We start from the raw sequence: 19,882 nt of genomic DNA, 5'->3' as shown, positions 1-19,882 counted from the left end.
GATCTCTGTCTCAGCATAGGTTGTTATCCTTCTAGATAGCATCTAAAGGACTGAAAATATATCCCTGTGAAAACATACCAGTAAGAATCAGTTTAGAGTAGAATAACAGAACATTGCCCAGAAATCAGGATTTCCCAAAGACTGATGTTTAGTGGTCCTAAGATTCTATTTTTGGCTGCATGCATTTCCAGTCCAAGTTGTTTGCAGAAGCATTCTTGGTTTCCAGAAGGGAGAAGTTAGTGCATATATTCCTGTCAAGATTTCTTAAGCAAACAGGAAGACTGCTGTTTTATACAGATAGTGGAAGGAGAAGTCATGGAGACATGTTACCAGTTGCTACTTCCTGAGGGTTTTTTTTAAACCACATTGTTCCAAGTAGATTCCCTAATTTCCCTTGTAGCTTAAAGCTTAGTTAAATCAATTTTTCAAGTACAGCATCTACCCAAGACAACTTTAGGTGGCCATATTCTACACGTCAGCCAGAGGACAAGGACCAATTTAACCTCTTCCATCTAATTAAGTTCACTAGCATTAGAATCCCATGTTTTACCTGAATTGAATGTTCAGGATTGGAGCTTCCATGAAGTCTGACACACACTCGATGTTCACAACCTGTTGAACCTGTGCACCTCCATCCACTGTGGGGTCAACAGGTTTTGTCTGAAGATTCAGGCATAAGAAATGGTTAAGGAAACTCAGCAATGAATTGATAACTTAAGAAAACCCCAAGAAATCCTCAATAAGCCATATGAGGAATTAGTTTCTCTATATGTTACTGAATATTCAAACCTCAATTTTTGTACAGCAAAAAAGTTCTGGTGTGTTTAGTTTTCATACTGACACACCTAGAAGCAGTAATCCCCACAATTCTCAGTTATTTGGATATTATCAAAGAAAGATGACTTCAAAAAGGTATGAAGGCACAGACTTCACGGAAAAAACAGTGGACTATCTGATTTCTATGTGACCATTACAGTGATGCTTTGTGTCTAACAAGCTTGATTACACAGTCTCCCAGAAAATCTAAATCTGCAATACCAAGCATTAAGGATGACTTGTAAATTGAGAGCTTATTTTAAAGTATGATCATCATCTTTGTGTACATATACTCTGTCTCAAGTCTGAAGTTACCTGCTAATGCAGGACTTTAAAGGACTCCACATCTACACTCCTGCCACTTGACGACAGTGGAGAAAGCTACTGGGTTACATTACATACTTATTAAGCCTAATTTCTCCTTATTTCAACAGTTAAATTTGTGTTTGTAACCAGAGCTTTAAGGAGAAAATCTTCTATCTTTGCTCAAAAATTCTAGAAAGTTATCAGTAAGTTTCTCATTTCTCCATATTCAAGGACACCACGCCTTCATCCAGCAGCTTTTATTACAACTCTGTGCAGCATAAAACACAAAACCCAAATAAGAACAAACACATGGTACTGTATTTAAGGATATTTGACTGTAGGTCATCTGAGCAGATTACTGTTGGAGTAAAATTCAAGAACTGTGTTGATGTCTTATTACCATAGAATATGAACATACGTCCTAGAAAGAATAAAAGACACCAAAATTTTTAAGTATGTCACATGTAATCATGTTGAACTACCTGTGCTTTAAACATCTAATACATGATCTTTCAATGTTTTTTCAAAAACTTTTAAAGACAAAGCATAGTTTACATGGCTTAACCTTACCACGACATTCAATTAAAAAAGCAGTAACAGATTAAAAGAAGCCACGAGACCTCTCCCACAGCAGCTGTTACACACGCAGGTAAATAATGAGTGGAATTCTTTCAGTTGCCAGAAAACATTACTTTTTATATAAAGAAGTTTTTATGGCACCAAAAGCGAAGCAAAAGAGGAGAAGCAAGCAATCATAGTGCTGACCTGTTTTTGATTCCCAGCTCTTTCCTAAATATTTTTAATATTTTGTGGATTAATATATTTTGATATATATGTATGAGACATATTGTGTATATACTACTACAACAAGCTATACTGTAAGATAAAAAAATTGAGAATAGTTCTTTCACCCCGGCTGTACCACAACCTTACAACAAGGCAGCAAGAGCTGGGGCTTGCAGCACCACTTATCACTCCCACTTCACCTCAGCTTCCAAAACAGCCAAAAAGTTTAACATGACAAAACCCCACAAAGGAGCCAGGGACATGCAAACAGTGAAGATCCTACAACAGGCTAGGCCTGAGACCATATTTCCCTCTCCAGTAGCTGAAAAGTAAGTCCTATTTGCAATATCATGCTGGCAGTGGGGTTGATAACACAAGACAGCTAACCAGTTGGCCTGAAAGATCTCACCCAGGTTCTGTCGAAATTCAGATTTCAATCCAATCTGTAGCAACTGATTTTCAAATAAGACTCCATTATTTTTACACACAAACCTAGGGGAAGAGAGGGAAAACTTGTTTTAAATTGAGCCATATTAAGCAATATTTAGAACCACAAAATTCAGGGTTTACATAGAGGATGAAGATTGTGGTTAACCTAGAATACACCAGTCTGTGAGAGGCCTTTGCAGAAAACTGCAGAGTTAGAAAAGACAATTTTATAACCAAAACCACCACTTGCAAGACACTAAAAGAACTGAAATTATTATTCGATAAGATGTCTAAGAAACTATGAAGGAAGCCACAGTATGCTCTATTCACACACACACAGACTCTAAAGGACCAGGCAACAGACTAGGGTTTTTCTTATTCATATTCTTGACAACTTCCGAAACTCATTAGGGTCGGTGCTGAATTGAAAAGTTTGAAGCTTTGACTGTTTAAACCTGAAAGAAAAAAGAATCTCTTGTTCCACCAGTTCTGTCTCATGTAAGTCAACTGAGAGCTGTATTTTTTCCATTCTGAGAGAGGAAGCCCATTTTGCAGTGGTTTCTGTCCTTTCTGTCACCCTTCACTTGAAAGTAGAAGAGGTGATCAGCAAATATTAGCCCTTTGCATACAAGGCACTTAAAACATACTCACAAATTATCAGTACTTTTGACAATTTACTCTTCTATGTTTTTCTTTGTGAAGAGTTGCAAAACTTAATACACAACTGTCACTGCCTTATTTTAGAGCAGTGTGTGACAGCACTGAATCGTAAAGGCAGTGTATTCATGAGCTTGCCATAAAATCCACAGCACCTACAGAGGTGTTCCAGTTACAAGTCGGACAGTACGTTTCTCTAGTTTTGCTGGTATTAAGTTAATGCACAATATAGTTTTGCTTTATAACTATATTCTTGAAGTTGCCCAGCCTTGCAAGGTTTTAGTATTGCTTACTTGTGAAAAAGCTCATCAGCATCATGCACAGTATCAGCTGGTTCCTCAGAAACTACCTCAGATGAAGCCAGGTCAGGGCTAGTTCAGGCAGCACAAAGGAAGAAAGGCAGTAGCGACAGAGACAGCAGGAGTTAGTAAAGACAGCTTAGTGCTTAGTTATTTCTTTTACCTCCTTCCTCAAAAACGGCACTGCTGAGTTTAATGCATGAAAAAATTTATTAGCTGCCCTAGCTCAGTTCACCTAGAAAGGTTTTAGGCATTAGGTAATGTCTTCCCCCACTTCCTTCCCCCACCCCACCCCTCCCTGATTGTGCTAGGAACCAGCAATTCTTCCCAAAGACGAGAAACAGCTGAAGATGTTCAACAGCTTAATTTATACCTCTTAAAGAACCAAATCCTTTTAGGAATTTAATTGCGACAGCAAAAAAAAATTAGTTCAAATCCATAAATGTAGATGTATACTAGCTACCACAAAATGTGTGCTTTGAAGCAGAGGCCTCATCAACCTTAGTGGCACTTTAACTACAGCTGTGCAACCAGTTCTCAAAAACACACAAGAGTAGGCAAGAATATACAGGCACACAGAGAATGACTTACCCAAGTAACAGATTAGAAACAAAAGTGACAACAGCACTAAAAAGAGGCAGGAAACTGTAAAAGGCAACTTCTCAGTATCATTAGAGAAGCATTTCATCATCTACAGACAGACCAAGGGGTTGGGCAATGCTATACTTTCTTCTGCAGAAAGAGAAAACTCTTTTTAGGTAACTTTGGACTTTTGCTTATGAATCTACTAGTATTGGGTTTGGCGATTTATTTTTTTTTTAGCTCTTTAAATAAAAAAAAAAAAGCTTTAACAAGCTTCTGTAGCTTCTTAAAGTTTTGGTCTTAGATACCATGATTATTTCAAGAGAAACTCAGGATCAAGTCTTTATCACTGCAAACTTGCAACAATACATTGCCTACTATAATTTTTTCATGAAAATCTCAATGATCCAGGCACTAATTATGCCTTTACTATTAAGATTCATTACAATTTTATCATGCCATCATTCAAAATCTGGTCGTGGACAACAGAAATTCTTTGGCCTCTAAGGTTTTTAAAGCTTTTAAAAGCTTTTTAAAGACACTTCAATCTTGTATTATTTCCAAAATTTTAGCCAAATAACATTTGAGTGTAGCCATGGTGGCTTTTAATATAACATACTGAATCTACATTATACTTAGTAATGTAATTGGATACTTGTATCAAAATCCCCTTAAAAAAGCGCTTGTGTTTTTGTCCCCTTTTTATGCTGTCTGTGTGTCAGACAGTAGAAAGCCAATTTAAATAGATTTTGAAATTCTGAGAACCAGTTATCTCTGGATATAATCCATTTCGCTGTTCCAGAAGACACACAAGGCACAAGAACACTTCATGGAAATAAGATAAGAATAAACATATTCTTATCAGGCAAGCTAACCACCCAGTCCAAGACATCCTGAAACGCACAAGCAACTTGGTTTTACAAAGAAAAAAAGTAAATAAATCAGCATGAAAACTAGGCAATACTGTGTGCCCAGTATCCTCAGATTACTACAGACTCAGTTTTTCCATGAGCAAAGGTATTCAACAAAGATAACACAACCATCACAGAGTTCAAGAACACCTCTCCTGCTGCACAACTACCACCCTGGAATGCATTCAATGAGCTGAAACAAAACCAAAAGTTATTGCATGTATTTTGTCTCTAATCCTGTTTTAGATTCTTCTGCAGGTTCCTTACAGGGTGACTTAATTACCTCGCAAAGTTGTCATCAGAACCAGGAGCAAGAGGTGCAACTGCAGAAGCTGAATCTGAAAATACATCCACCAGCAGGCTGCCACTAGAGGACGGTGGGGGAGCTGAATTGGTGAGAGGGGCAGCACCCAGACCCAGCAGATCCGCAGATGGAGAAGGAGTAGACTAGGGAGGACAATACACTTATTAGTGTTAACACTAGAGAAAAAACTGAAACAAAGCTCTCTTGCACAGACAACTACGCTATGGCAAAGTGCCTCTCCCCACCCCAAATCAAGCTTTCCATGGTTGTAGGAGGCTTCATGAATGCAGTTACCACCTTGCATTTCAATTTAAGGTCAATTTCAATTTAAGGTAATTTACAGATGGGGTTTTCTTTTTTTCTCACTTTTAAAAGTTATGTCCACCTAACCATTGAATAATAACATTGAATAATAATAAAAAATATTCATCTGTCTAGAATCAGATTCTGCAGAAGAAACACAATTCTTCTCACCCCCTCTTTTCTCCCCTCTGAATTTCAAGGGAGATTAATGACTATAGAGAATAAAATTCAGAAAGTGTTGCTTTTCTTTCAATGAAGAATCCAGCAAGAAAGGCAGTGGCTTTTACACACACCTGAATGAAAACAGCACCTGTGAAACTGACAGTCAGTTTAGACCTGGGTTTTTGAAGCTTGGCAAACCTTAGAAACAACATAAAACCTAACCAGCAAAAAAAGCTGAGCCTGTAACTAGTTCAAGCTGCAAACACTAGAGGTAGAGAGTTCCATACCTTTAAATTTTTTTTATCCCCTCAGATAGAAAAAAAATAAATTGAGTAGCCAGGACATGGAATCATGCAATAGAGAACACACATACATACCAAATCATGTGCAAGAACAAAACACAGACTCTTAAAAAACATACTCAGGTATTAGACATCTGGAGCCTACAAGATAAGCTGAAGTTGACACGAGATGCACTTGGACTGAGTCTGAAATTTTGGTTTTGTCAGTCAACACAAAGTTCTTATATACTCCAAAGAGTGAATTTAATATGCAGTATAATAAAAAATTCCCCAGAAAAAAAAAAATAAAAAAATTCAGAAGCCAATCGGTAAGAACTACTGAGAACAAACAGCTGGAGCTCCAATTTGGAAGATATTTTTGGCACTTAAGATGGGTCACACCAAAGCCACTGATGAAGGCGACAACAGTGTCTCTTACAAGGCTGCAAGCCATGAAATGAAGCTCAAAGCATAACATAATTTTAACTGCCAGGCACCTCAGTCAATTTGGCATGTGAAGGGAGTTTGGCATCTTTTCTGCTGGAAAAGTATTTCTGTCTGTTCAAAGATGTTGCATGTGGAACATCTACTCTTACATACTGCAGTGACTAAGAGTTAAAGGATTATGCTTTAACAAACTGGGCAGGGAGTGTGCTACAATATTTCCTCCTCTTAGGTTATCTACTACTACATCTCAAATGTAATTACAAGTTATGCTAGTCATGAAAAACAAGTATTACATTATGGGAACAACTCACTCTACCAGCTTTAATTGACAATAAGATTAAAAACTTTGACTAAGAAGAAACAAAACTGGCCTTACCTACCACAACTGAACTCAAACAGTACTGTCAAATAAACAGTAACAACATTACATTGGGTTTACGACATCCGCATTGTCAAGCATTGTCTGCGTCTAGCAAAAACAACCCAAAACAAGACGCAAGGTATCTACCATGTTTGACAAAGCTGATAATTAGAAATTCAATTTACTCATTTTAAAGATGTTAATTTTATCATCTCACCCTAGCTGCAATTTCATCAGCAAAGAAATTCCCATTTCTAAGCTTACAGCAATATTTTTTCAAAGTAACAACATAAAAGGTATTTTTTTTTTTGCTGCAGTTTGTCCCCCTTTAGAGAAGACTCTCAAAGGAAAACTGTATTAAAGCAAGCAGTGGGAGGAAAAGCAGTTGTATGTTCCCCTGCTACTTTACAGCAAACACTCATAGTCTTAAATTTGAGGTGAAAAGTTTTAAACTCCCAAAAAGCCACTTTAAGGAAACCATTCTTTTCTTATTTGCACAGTGTCTAAATTCATGAAAGAACAGCTTTTAAACTCACAACAGCACTGGCATTGACAGAAGCAGGTTCAGCGCTTCCATTCATATCAGAGCTCCTCTCCTTTTTGATCTCTTCCAGGTCAGTAACCGTGCCTGGGCCTTTCTTCTTCTTAAGTTTAGCCAAAATAGAAGATTCCCTCTCTGGAAAAGGAGGCATTTCTTCCAGCACTGTAGCCTTATTACAGAAAAAAAGCATGTTAGTTGAACTTACAGAAAGCCAAACCAGCTTCTTCATCTTTGAAGAGATACACCCTTATACGCTGCATGAGGCAAAAGCAGCAGTAATTACCCACACAGAAAATGCCTATGCAGTTCATTTACAATGACAGATTAGACTTGCTTTTAATACATAAATAAATATTAAAATTTTCTGAAGTCCTCCCAGAGCAGTTGCTTATGAGAGCAGGGACATATTACTTCCCCGTTACAGTGCTATTAAACAAAAAATACAAAATAAAAAATTAGATCATAGCAGACTTAATGGTTCTTAAGCAGCCCTGGACTGAAACCACAGATAATCCAAGGATCTAGTCAGACCTACATTTTTACTAGTTATCAAGACTAAGCATGCCATACTCTGCCCAGACCCAAGAGCATTGGGTTAAACTACTGAACTTCTAGAGACAAGTTTCCTGCCCACCATCAAGTCCTCAAAACAAAGTATGAACCTGTCTGCTATCTGAGAACTGCAGGCCCCTGCACCATGCTGGCTTTCACTGGTTTCCATGCTCGAGGTTGGCATGCTTTAACAGTCACTTGTCTTATTAAAGCACTAACAACTTTGATTTTAGCTCTAAATTAATGGATGACTGCAGCTAAATTGGTAGACTAAAAGCATCCTGTGTTAAGATTTCTGAGCAATCAGGTGAGGTTTACTGAAGTTTACTTGTTTCAGAAGACACGGCTACAGAGGTCTGCATAGAAAAAAAATATCTTTATACCTACCAGTATGTCAGTACTGGCAATAGTACTGAGCCTCAAATACTCAACAGCTCTCTGTTGCAGCTCAACATCAGCATTCTTCAGCTGACTGTCACTGCGCAATACATCTTGAATCGTAGTTTTGATTTCTGGAAACAGGTTCACAAACTTGATGTAGGTAGACAGAAGCAGAGCTCGGGTAGGAACACTACACAGATGAAACTTGGAATGTAGCAGGTTGAACTGGATGAGGGGACTTAAAAAGACGGGAAGAAAAATTATTTGTTCAGTTTATGTAGACATGATAATTCTTAATACATTACTAGCAAGAGTTGAATCATTTACTAACTGGCCTTTATGAACATTAAATAGACATCAAGATTGTTTACCAGAAGTGTTATTACTTCAAGTCAGTATTTTAGAAGGTGTTTTACCTTGATCTTGGATCACCTGCTATCAGATTTCCAAATTCTCCCAATATGTAGCCACCTACTTTTACAAGATTCTCATGGCATGCTGGAGCTTGAAGAGCCTGAAAGAACATATTAATAGTCATTGACCCGTAATGTATCAAAAAAGATCTTTTCTGTTACTTCCATGTCCAGTTGCCTACTCTACTTACCTGGAAGAGCAGACCACAGGTATAGGCACTATGAAGCACTTACGACAAAAGCACAATAGGTGGCACAACTTTATGAAGACTCTCTAACGCAAGTATAATTTGCTCAAATAATGGGCTCTTAGGCCCATTTAGCAACATTGTGGACTTCTGAGGATAGATACAGCTGCTTGTTTCCTTCACATCTTTAGAGGTGTCAGAAGGATGTTAACATACTTCATATAAACCTTGCAAGAATGTGCTGAAGTTGTCCAAGATAAAAATACTGTCTTTACTGAGTATGAAGAAACACATAGCAAGAATGAGTTCTGAAAGTCAGCTTAAACATTCAGGAAGGAAAATAGAAGTGGAAAGCTCATATAAAGGCTCCAAATGGAGTCAGAGCAACAAGGCCAGACATTTGAAAGTGTTCTCCTTTAACGGTTCAAATTCCAGTTTTACCAGATCCTGAACAGAAGGAATAAGTATATGCTTCTAGAAAGACCGAGTGAGTTATTTTGAGTGTTTTGGACTTCTGCATGCAGAAAATGCAAAGGGGCTTAAAAAAAAAAAAAAACCACAAAAACCACCAAACCCAAAAACACACACAAAAGAAACCACAACAAAACACAAACCCCAAAGAAAAAGCAACCCCCCAAAAAAACCCAAACAACAAAAAAAACAAACCCCACAAAAAACCTCACAAAAAAGAAAAAAACCCACAAACAAAAAAAACCCCAACAAAATAAGAAAACCCCACAAAAAGAAAATATAAAAAGAAAAATAAAAAGCTGCCTATAAAATGCTTCTATTTTTACTACATTTCAGTAATTTTCCAGGTATAGCAGTTTCCTTACTAAGCCTTTCATTCAGTGCCATCCACCAAAATAGCAAAAAATCCAGCATAAACCCCCCTGCCCTCCCTCACCAAGACCAGAACTGTACTAGGTGCACTGGTATCACTTCGGCCAGAGAAGCTTCTCATTAACTTAATGTGGCCTCTCGCTCTGAAAAATCAGTGATGCTAGTTTTACGGGATGCTTCAGCAGTACTTTGTTGCAATATTCAGGACCATATTTTTACTCCTCTCCAACACAGGGAGCACACATACCTGCTAGATCACACTATTTAATTCCTACCTTATTTTGAAAGTGAATTGAAAATAGTTATTCTCACCTCAAAAACAGTCTTTGCTGCATACCCCTGAACATCATCCCTGTTGATGACAATCTGTATAACTCGATACCACACTTCTTCACTGACATAGTCACCAGCAATGCGTATCAGATTCAAGATTGTATCCACATACCAAGTATAATCCACTGCGTATTTCTCAGCTAGAATTGCAACTTTCAAAACCTGGGCACATGTAAGAGAACAAAGAAGGTGGACTAGCTTCTACTATAAGCTGTGTATCAAAATCAGCTTTCATATACACCATAATACATTTCAATTGCTCCCATAGCGAAGGTGAAAGAAAACACTGAAATTCTGTGCTAGAACATACCAGTTGCCAGGTTCATAATGCTTTCCCTATAACACATTTGAGCGTTTTGCAGCTAAACAATTTATTGTACATCTTTTGTTTTCTAAAAAAGCACCAACCCTCTTGTCTCCCTGCCCCTGCCCCACCCCCAACAAAAAAATCCACAAAAAATGGAAACACAAGCTAGCAGACACAAACAGCAGCCACCAAAAATACAGCTGGCTTTCAGGTCATACTAAGATTCCTGCACCCTAAAGCAAACAATCAGCATAGGAAGAAACCTCCACGTAATTTATCAGCTGTATTTACAGAGACCTATTTCCATAAGAGTAGTAAATAAACAGAACAAAATTCACATTACCTGCCAAGTCAGGGTAGATTGCCAACATCAACAAGACAGTAAATCAACAGATAAATCAACTAACACTGCATTCTATGTTAACTTCTCCAGTAAACAAACTTTAGCACCTAAGCTAAGTATTACCATAAGTACAGGTTTTGGCTACCATTCTAGGAAGGTTGTTAAGTATTTCAAGTTTGCTTTTTTTTTTATTTTCCCTGCTGGAAGGAAGAAGATATAATCAGCTAAGAGAGGCATGATAGCTTATTGTGTTAGGGAATCCTTAGACTGAGAGAATGCTCTCACAGCATACACAGTATGAAGTTCTACCTACAAATAAGTATTTATCATACTAATATTTGAAGATACTAAGCAGTTGAGTAGCATATAACTCTCAGATCTAGACATTATATTTACTCAAGTATTGATAAAATTACTTTCATATACAATGCTCTGAGACAAAGATTAGTTTTTAAAATTCCTAGTTTCCAAGGGTTCCCCCATGACATTAGTTTGACCTGTATGAAGAAAATACTTTGTTGTTGACTACAAACTTACGGGGTTGGGGTTTTGTTTAGTTTTGGTTATTTTTTTTAAACCACCATGAAAAAGAGCCTCTATCACAGGCTCTCCAGATTCCAATCAATAAATTATACTTAGGATGCCAAAGACAGATATGAAAAAATAAGGAAACAGAAATCTCTCACAATCTCTTCTCTAATGGAATAATCAGCAGTCTCCAAGTAATTCAGCATTTCAGCCACAATCTGTTGGGCATTGCTTCGGTCACACATTGCGTACAGTAGATCTACAGCTCTTTGTCGTACACTTACATCTCTTTCAGTCTGAAAAAGACACACAGCAAGTCAAGATTATTTCATCTGTATATGGAAAGCTCATGCACCTTACTGAAGAAATGAAACATACTATAATCCACACTTAAATTTAAGCCAAATGCATTTTCATAATCTTTCAGACACAGAATGAACTTGGGATATACCCTTCACATAAGCTGTGAGTTTCTTATGGTATTCTCACTTTCAGTCACCTAGAAAGAGGTCACTGGAGTCTCAGACAGCTTCCCACTTCTAAATATTACAAAATTTAAATCATCAGGTTTTATTTCTGTAGTACACATTCAAATCTGCACAAGTGCTGAAAGGATGGGGGAGTTCGTACAGATGACTCCACTATAACACTAACTAGGGTGAATGAGTTTTTGTCCACTGTGCACCGGATAACTAGGATCACTGGCCACAAATGCACTAATAAATGGACAAAACTGTCAAGCTGTCAACAAGCCAAGGAGCAACCAGCTACCTGCATGTTTAGTGTTGTGCTTGCCTTGTATCAACAGAAGCTCAGCTAGATTTTTTTTTACTTTTGAAGTCAGACAACTATAATATGCTACATAATGTGTTTGGAAAAAAATACATGTGAACACTGAAGTGTGCAAATAAGTTTACATACAAATCAGTTTTCCTCTTTTGACTTTTGCTTATTTACAGAAACATCGCCTGAGAATGTGTCTGTTTTCTTGACTTTCTGATCCTGCAGTGGAAGCTGATATGCTCTGCCTCTTTTCATAAGCTACTGCAGTGAAGGAATAGTTTCTGATACCAGGAAGACAGTAATATAATAGTGTTCCCAGAATTCTCCACTTTATAATTCCACATTTTGAGACTTATTCCTCTTCAGTCTACAGCTTCAGGACATATCAAAGTGTTACAACAGCCACAAGTATGAGATTTACCAGCAAGCTGCAGAAATGAACTGAAGCTGGCCTCTATCATTACCAGCACAGCAAGATTTTGCAGGATTAAGGGAAAAAACCCTAGACCAGACTTCTGAGAATAATTCATTTGGCCCACAAGTATTACACTACTAACTGGGGTTGAGGGACTTGGGGAAGTAGGAGAGGGAGAAGACAAAACTCAAAACAGACTGCACACTTAAATATTTACCTTCAATGCATTGATAACTGTTTCTATGTGTGTTTTCACAGCCTCATGTGAGAATTCAGAGCTGGCAAGCGTGCACATGCTTTCCAGTGCTAGGTAACGCAAATTAGTTTCTCGGTGCTGCAAGAATTGACCTAGCTGGTTACAGGCACGGACTAGTAGATTTGGCTCACTGCACAGAACAGGAGAGAAAGTGAAAGGGTTAAAAGCAATAGGTTTGAGAACATCCAAATACAGAATATGGTTTCTGCAGTGGAAATTTCTTAAAGTGCTTCAAAGTGTCTGCTAGAATGCCCTGCTGGTGAAATGAAAAATCAGACACTGTGAGCAAATAATCTCTGTTGGATTAGAGTGGTGGGGTCAATACAAAACAAAACAAACAAAAAAAAAAGGCAGCAAGAAACAAAGTGATAACAAAATATGCTGACAGCAACACAGTTCATTAATACTGCTCAACTCCGTTGCTGTGGTTGTGTTCCAATCTAGCAAGCAACTCCACTTTCTCCTCTCCCTCCCTTCTCCCCCAGTAAAATTCCATTTAATGTTCAAGATGAAGCCACAGCTTTTCACTTAAAAAATTCTCTCAAAAGTGCTCTCATAGCTCACCTGTCATGATGTATAATTAAGCTTATTGCCTCAAACAGCACAGCATTCTTCGCATTTGAGTGTTGTACTTTTTTTGACTTTGGTGGCTCCTGCGCTTTGTTAAGAATAGTTTCCAGGCATTCTGTTAGACGACCACGTACCGCAGGGTCTTCTGGAGAAGAATGAGCCGTTGGACAACTTCATTTTGCTCAGCACCCTAATTGCTACCTTAGGCCTTCCACCTTCCTAAATCTGAGTAAACTGAAGTGTTCTGATACATTAAGAACAGTTCACACACCCCACCCCCCCCAATATACAGTTGGCAAAAGAATTCTAAGCCACAGCTGAAAATAACAGCCAAACATGATCTGCACTGTAATACATTTCAACGCTTTAATATAGTTGATAATATTAAAGAATATTTAAAATGGCAGTTGCAACTGGTTTGTAAGATGCATGCTGGTTTGACACTTTGCTCTAAGTTACGCGGCCTTCTGAATTCTATTGTTGAATTTAAACAATCTGAAACACTCAAGAGCACAGACTTCAGTACCCTTGTCTTAACACAATGTGCTTGCACTCCAAGTTATGGTAACTCTAGAACAGCAGCTCTTTGGAGATAGTGTACTGCATAAAGACAGATGACCACTGTTATGACCACTCCGTTACCTGGAGGTGGGTAGCACTGTAACAGCCTCAGAAGTTTCACAGATAACCAAGGAGCAGGAACAAAGTAGTATGTATAGTCCTGAAGATCTGTAGATGCAGAAGTTACAATCTGTAAAATAAACAGACAGGACATCAGCTACTGAAGCAATGCTCAATCACGAAAAGAACCTAAAGAACACTGTAGGTTACCTTTGACAGAAGCCTACAGACCTATCCCAATAGCAATGTTTAATTCATTTAATTAGGTGCAAGTTGTCATACTCTGACTAAACCATCAGGTTCCCTAGCAAAACAAATTCAGTTTTACAGATACAGTCTAGGAAGTGTCTTCCTGAAAGCATACTTGCTTTTCTTAAGGGTGGGAATGACCATCTCGTAACACCAGAACATTTCATTGGAAGCTTGATTTTCTTTGGTCCAGCAATTCATAGATGCAGCCAGCAGAAACCCTAAATAAAGTGTTATAGTTGACTGCTGTTGGTGAACTTGGAATTCTAGCACAAGACCATGACAAACTGAACTAAAGTAGAAGGGCCAACACCTTTAGTAATATTTATACTGCAGAACAAAGAACAGATAGCTTTCACAGAAGCAGTTTATATGTGTAGTGACTTACGATAAGATTGGACTAGGCTTCAGTTTGGGTACCCCCTTCCATGGATTTTTTTTTTTTCCTCCTTTTCTATCAACAAAGTTTGGGCAAGCTAATACAGTTTTCTGCCCTGGTTAAGCAAAAAGTGTTAAAAAGGTTAACTGAACCAGCTGTACGAACTGAAACTGAATCATCTTCACTTTTAACGGTACACTAAACTAACCTGACCTAGAAAGCCAAGTAAATTAAGCAACCATGAAGTTTTATCAGGGTTGTCATTCGACTCACTCTGCTTAATCTAGATACTGCCAAGGAGACTGAAGTTTTAAACTCTTCTGGGTTCTTCTGTGCCAAAGTGGTGATCAAACTTGTAGCTGCTGTAACCACACCCTAGAAAAAAGAAAACAAAACAACAAAAACTGTAATACCTTCAATTTTGTAATAGTTTAAGATACTGCCCATTAACACCTTTCACTTCAAGTATTTTTTAATATACAACAAAACAAAGTTCCTCCCCACAGCAAAGCCCCACATTAAAAAGCCCTTTATTTGGCTAGCAATTAAACTAATTACACATCTTCAAAATCCAACAGGATTTTCAACAACCTAACTGCCATGCTTGCAGAACATTTAATGTTATGTTTCTATTCGGTTTGTTTCATGTTTGGATAGTACATCTAAAATAACAGAGCTGCATTAAAATAAAGCCTGGATGCAAACTTCTATTACACAAGCAAAGGATGATTAGAAGAAATAGGATGCAGCAGACAATCCAGGAAAATTCTGACAATCCAACATGGAGATGGCTTTTCATAACACACACATCATGTATTGCTGCAGGCTAAGGCACACTTATTACTTATGAAGCACAGGTCTTAACAGCCTTACTTCATAAAGTAACTAAACAGTGGGGAAAACAAAATAAATCTCTAATCTAGAACAACAGGTTAGTATTACACCTATGCAATATGATTTAGGATTGCAAGGCACAATACTAATTTTTTTACAGAGTAAAATGACTTGTGTATATATCATTCTTACACTTCCAAGAAAAAAAAAATACTTTACTAAAAATTAATATACACAGCAACTAAAAAAGGACAACAGTTCCCATTTCCTTCCATCAGCCTCAAGAAAACAGCAACCCGCTTGCCTGACAGATTCAAGAAGAAATAAATTAACAGTGTATTTCACAGCAGAAGTAATATCATTCTCTATATAGTAGGCCCAAGCAGCATAAGGAAGCTGATTTACCAAGTGCTGGTCATTGAGGAGATGTACCACTCTAGATGTCCAGTCTCCCATGGGAACAAGGTCAGGAGAAGTTCGATACAAACGCAGCAAGCATAAGGCCGCACTCTGCTTTACACTGTCCATAGTATCTCTGCACAACATGAATGTGGATTTAAAAGACAGTGATGAAATCACAGCAATACTTGTAGGCTAGTATTATGCTAGTCTTTGCACTGACTACATTCTAGCCAGGTAGAGAATCTTTTCAACAGAAGCTGAAAGAGAAGATCACTAAATTCTTACTATGTTCTTAATTTTGTCCAGTAAGTTTAACTAGCCAAGTTTTCAACAATTACTTGTCTAGTAGCCCCTATAATGATTCTCTGCAACTTAGAGTGATGTTTCACATCTTTTTATCAGATTTGAAAGTCATTTATGAATCTATTATTTATGCAATATATTACATGCACACAAGCTCATCTAACCACAAGATCAAGTGTTTTCCAAATGGACTCAAACAGTTAACGTACACTTTATCACACATGCAACAAAACCTGGATCTCCTAACAGGTCCTGCATCTCAAATACAAATCATTAACTACACAACAGCTTCAGTATCTACAACTACCAAGCAAATCAGCCAGCTACACCAAGCATGCAACCCACAAATCTATTCACCTTGCCATCATGCTACTAGCACAAAAATGGACTTCTGTAAGAGCTACTATTCTAGTTCAGTGAACTCCCTTTCACAAAGGGAGTCAATTAAGCATTTTGTACGCTGTACAAGCAATGGCTGAAAGTTTACAGAGCATTAGCATTGAGAGTTTATACTGTACAATCTTGGTTAAATGTTCAGAAACCTCTACATCCATAGTAGGGGTTCAGCCCACTTAGTCTTTATGAATTTACCAGTTTTCCACAAAATCAAACTGTACCTTAGTTTAAAAAAATAACCAAACAAAAACCAACCAACCAACCAAAAAAACACACAACAAAAGACCTCACACACAGAAAAAAAAAAACAACAAACCAATAACCAAACCAAAATAAAAATCTATTCCTTCTCTCCCTGCCCACTCCCTCCCTCTAACTTATAAGCAAGCTAAGGGAGCAACACTAAAGTTACAAATGTAATGGCAGTGCTCATTATGCCCAGGTCACTTAGACATGACATGTACACATATATATTTTACTTATATTCTCTTAGAAATGCAATACCCTGCAAACTCATCTCAGAACACAAACACATCTCAAAGTTCAAACAAGTCTGAACTGAAGGTGCTGTGCTCTTTCTGCGACTGATGACCCTAGGTAAAGTTTTCATAACCTTTTAAAGGTAATCTGATCGAACCCCATGACTCAGCATCACAGTGTCTTCTTCCCTATGCTACATAGAGAACAGCACCTGGCAAGGCCAGGACAGGACAGCAACAATCCTGTCAGGGCCTCAGAACATACCATCTCTGAACATGCACCCTTCCATACAGAATTACATATCTGCAAAGGAGGAGAATCTATCCTGCAATTCCACCTATTTTTTCTGTCAGACCAGACTCACTGAGCACCAGGTGCTAACTCCTTCTCCTTCTGGCCCATACTACATTTCAGCTCTGCAAAACAGTAGCAGTGTTCAAGTGTGGCATTATAAAGATACTACTTCAAGAATTCCAACAGATTCCTTAAGACTTTTGCCACAACTATTTATCAAGTTATATCCTTCCTCTTGTCACCAACTCAGTGCACATCACACAGTCACAAATGGTGTGGCACAAGCAAACACATTTCCAACACTTGTAAGCTCCAGTACTTGACATTTACAGTATTGAGTTATTATATTAATATAAAAACATAATATGCTGCATAAGTCATTAGTTATAAAACAAGATCCATGCATATTCCAGAACATTTCATATCCATAAGTGAGTTTAAATGCAATGTTTGCACTTGGATATTTTACACTTCAAAATAAATTAGCCCTACAATCAATCACAAGTTTCTTTTTAGATTTACTTAACTACAGATCCAGATATTTGGCAGATCTCTAGGAGACTTCTAGGTATATGAAGGTAAAGTCGAAAAGCTGGTGGTGACTATCTGCCATTTACAGGAACTGCTGTTTACATGGCCAGTAGAGGAAGCAAGAAAGCTCACACTAGAGAACATTCTCAAATTCCTTATGAAGTCAGAACCATTTAAATAAGAGATTCAGTTTAGAGCAATCTGTAGTGTAAACATGTATTTAGGTTCATTTGTTTCTTTTTTCCAACAGGAGAGATAAGGAAATTAAAACATACACATTTCAGGGTGTTCACCACACACATTTATACTGAACAAAAACCGGATCACAACAAAGCTGGTAAAACCCTATTCAGGATACCAACACAGCCTTAATTTCCCTGTTGTACTTGTACATTTATACAAGTAACTCCATGCTCAAATACATCAAAGTATCTGAGCTACTGGAAATTGTATTTACACTGCAAACCCAGGGCTGTATAGGTCTAAGCATACATCAAGCTGCTGCAATGCTGCTGCTAAGGTTTACTCCTGATGTGTTAGTCATACCTACCCAGCTACAAGTATTTTTGGAATTTCTCCAGCAAAAGCTTCTGCCATCTCCCGGCTACCCACATTAGCAATACAGTGCAGAGCAAGCCCCATGAAGGTGGGGTTGCGGCTGGCCAGATCGTTCTTGATCGCGTTGTTTATTAAGCGAATCAGCTCACTGTTAGAGTTCACCAGCACGGAGATGAAGAGATAGCCCTGTGATTCAGTAGAAAGTGAAAATACTTTAGCTGACAAATTAAGTTTTCCACAAAGGCCACAAGTTATTTTTTGAGAAATACAGTTCTGCTTCAATACTAACCACATGGGCTGAAATGGATAACAGACAAAAAGCGAAAAACATTAAATGATGTAAACAAAAATAAAGTTCAGTCTTACCCTAATTTATTAGTTTTTAAGTGTTTCACCAATCTATTTCAGCATTTCAACCTTACCTAGTAAGATTTAAAGAGAAGGCTGCTTACCTCTTAATGCAAAGCTCAAGGCAGTTTCTTAACAAGAGTAATAATTTTAAGCAGAGTACACATTTTAGCTTTCACAATTACTACAAGATTCCCTTTGCACACAAAGGTGTTGACATTTCAGAATCACTGCTAGACCCAAATGAAGGCTTTAAGGAAGGGTGAGAGGGAATGAAGCCAAATCATTTGCTGACTATACAGCTGAGGAGGATATTAGAACAGCTTATCTTTTATAGAGACCAAGTTACTCACAATTTGTTTCTCTGTGTATCTATTAGAACTGAGCAGGTTTACAGCCTCCATGTGACCAAAGTCAATGTCATGCCCCAGGAGAAAGATGAAAAGTAGTTTGCAGACATATTTTTTCTTACTGTAACCATCTAGAGCCTTGTCACCTGGAAAGCAAGGAAACAAAGAACAATTGAACCTATGTTGTTCCTATATCCGCCCCTCTAGTTCCACTAAGGTACCTCATCGTATCTTACAGTAATAAGACTTACAGTCGTATTTAATAATTGACATTTGATTCACCGTTTATCACCATTCAGAAGAGGGACAAACTGAGGGCTTAGCTACTGCAGTACTTGAATTCCACAAATTTTAAATATATTATTTCAATCATTATTCACTCAACACTGAACAAAACGCTAAATATATCCACTCACTTCTGACTTAAGGGACTATAAGCCTCTACATCATTTTGTATTAAACACATAAAAAAAGTTATCATAAACCAACAGATGTTAAGACAATCAAACAACTGGGTTTTAAAAAAATTATTCCCAGTCATAGAAGTCAGGCAGCTTGTGGCTCTTCCTAGTGGTCCAGGACAGGAACATGCACACATAACACTGAACTGTCACTGAATAAACAAGACATTCACACAATACTACTTTAAATATTTACCTAAATGTGAAATTTATTTATAGGGAAAAACAATCTGAAGATTCACATGTCAATTGGATTTACTATTATACATAATCTAAAGGACACTCAAGAAATAATATTATCTAGTCCCTGAATTATCCTGCTATGTCCTTAAAGTATTTTCTTGCCAAGACAGTACATACATATTTGATTATCCTGTTTCTGTAGATCAGCTATAGGTCTTCCATACGTGATCTCTTGCTAAACCAGTTATCAAATCCTTATCACAGTAAAAGGTCTTAACACACTTCCTGAAGTACGTCACAGTAGAGAACTCAGTAACACCACAAAATAAAAACAGCATGTCTTTTTAGAAGGACAGAATGACAGAGGCAAATTCCAAACCCTTGAAAAAAATATGC

General features: G+C 37.7%; 1 protein-coding gene across 5 annotated transcripts in view; it reads right to left on the bottom strand.

Annotated features, from left to right (window-relative positions):
- AP2A2 (adaptor related protein complex 2 subunit alpha 2) overlaps window positions 1-19,882 on the bottom strand; it is a 47,930-nt gene that overhangs the window by 2,352 nt on the left and 25,696 nt on the right. The window contains exons 3-19 of one of the 5 annotated variants that reach the window (XM_061380222.1): window positions 18,846-18,988; window positions 18,137-18,330; window positions 15,586-15,715; window positions 14,620-14,721; window positions 13,740-13,848; window positions 13,092-13,242; window positions 12,489-12,657; window positions 11,232-11,369; window positions 9,875-10,057; window positions 8,535-8,632; window positions 8,125-8,356; window positions 7,181-7,354; window positions 5,070-5,233; window positions 3,288-3,365; window positions 2,318-2,400; window positions 1,464-1,543; window positions 551-684 (exon numbers count right to left, since the gene is read on the bottom strand). In XM_061380222.1, coding sequence (XP_061236206.1) covers window positions 551-684; window positions 1,464-1,543; window positions 2,318-2,400; window positions 3,288-3,365; window positions 5,070-5,233; window positions 7,181-7,354; window positions 8,125-8,356; window positions 8,535-8,632; window positions 9,875-10,057; window positions 11,232-11,369; window positions 12,489-12,657; window positions 13,092-13,242; window positions 13,740-13,848; window positions 14,620-14,721; window positions 15,586-15,715; window positions 18,137-18,330; window positions 18,846-18,988 — 2,362 coding nt within the window. Of the gene's footprint in view, window positions 1-550; window positions 685-1,453; window positions 1,544-2,317; window positions 2,401-3,287; window positions 3,366-5,069; window positions 5,234-7,180; window positions 7,355-8,124; window positions 8,357-8,534; window positions 8,633-9,874; window positions 10,058-11,231; window positions 11,370-12,488; window positions 12,658-13,091; window positions 13,243-13,739; window positions 13,849-14,619; window positions 14,722-15,585; window positions 15,716-18,136; window positions 18,331-18,845; window positions 18,989-19,882 lie in introns of all 5 variants that reach the window. The other 4 variants (XM_061380221.1, XM_061380223.1, XM_061380224.1 and 1 more) reach the window with 4 other exon arrangements.

The sequence above is a fragment of the Neopsephotus bourkii genome, unplaced genomic scaffold (genome assembly GCF_033783945.1).
Source record: "Neopsephotus bourkii isolate Nb327-2 ecotype Australia unplaced genomic scaffold, CSIRO-AGI_Nbou_v1 NB_1792, whole genome shotgun sequence".
Taxonomy (NCBI): Eukaryota; Metazoa; Chordata; class Aves; order Psittaciformes; family Psittacidae; genus Neopsephotus; species Neopsephotus bourkii.
Note: the sequence above shows the minus strand (reverse complement) of the source record. Positions and strands in the feature narration are given on the sequence as shown.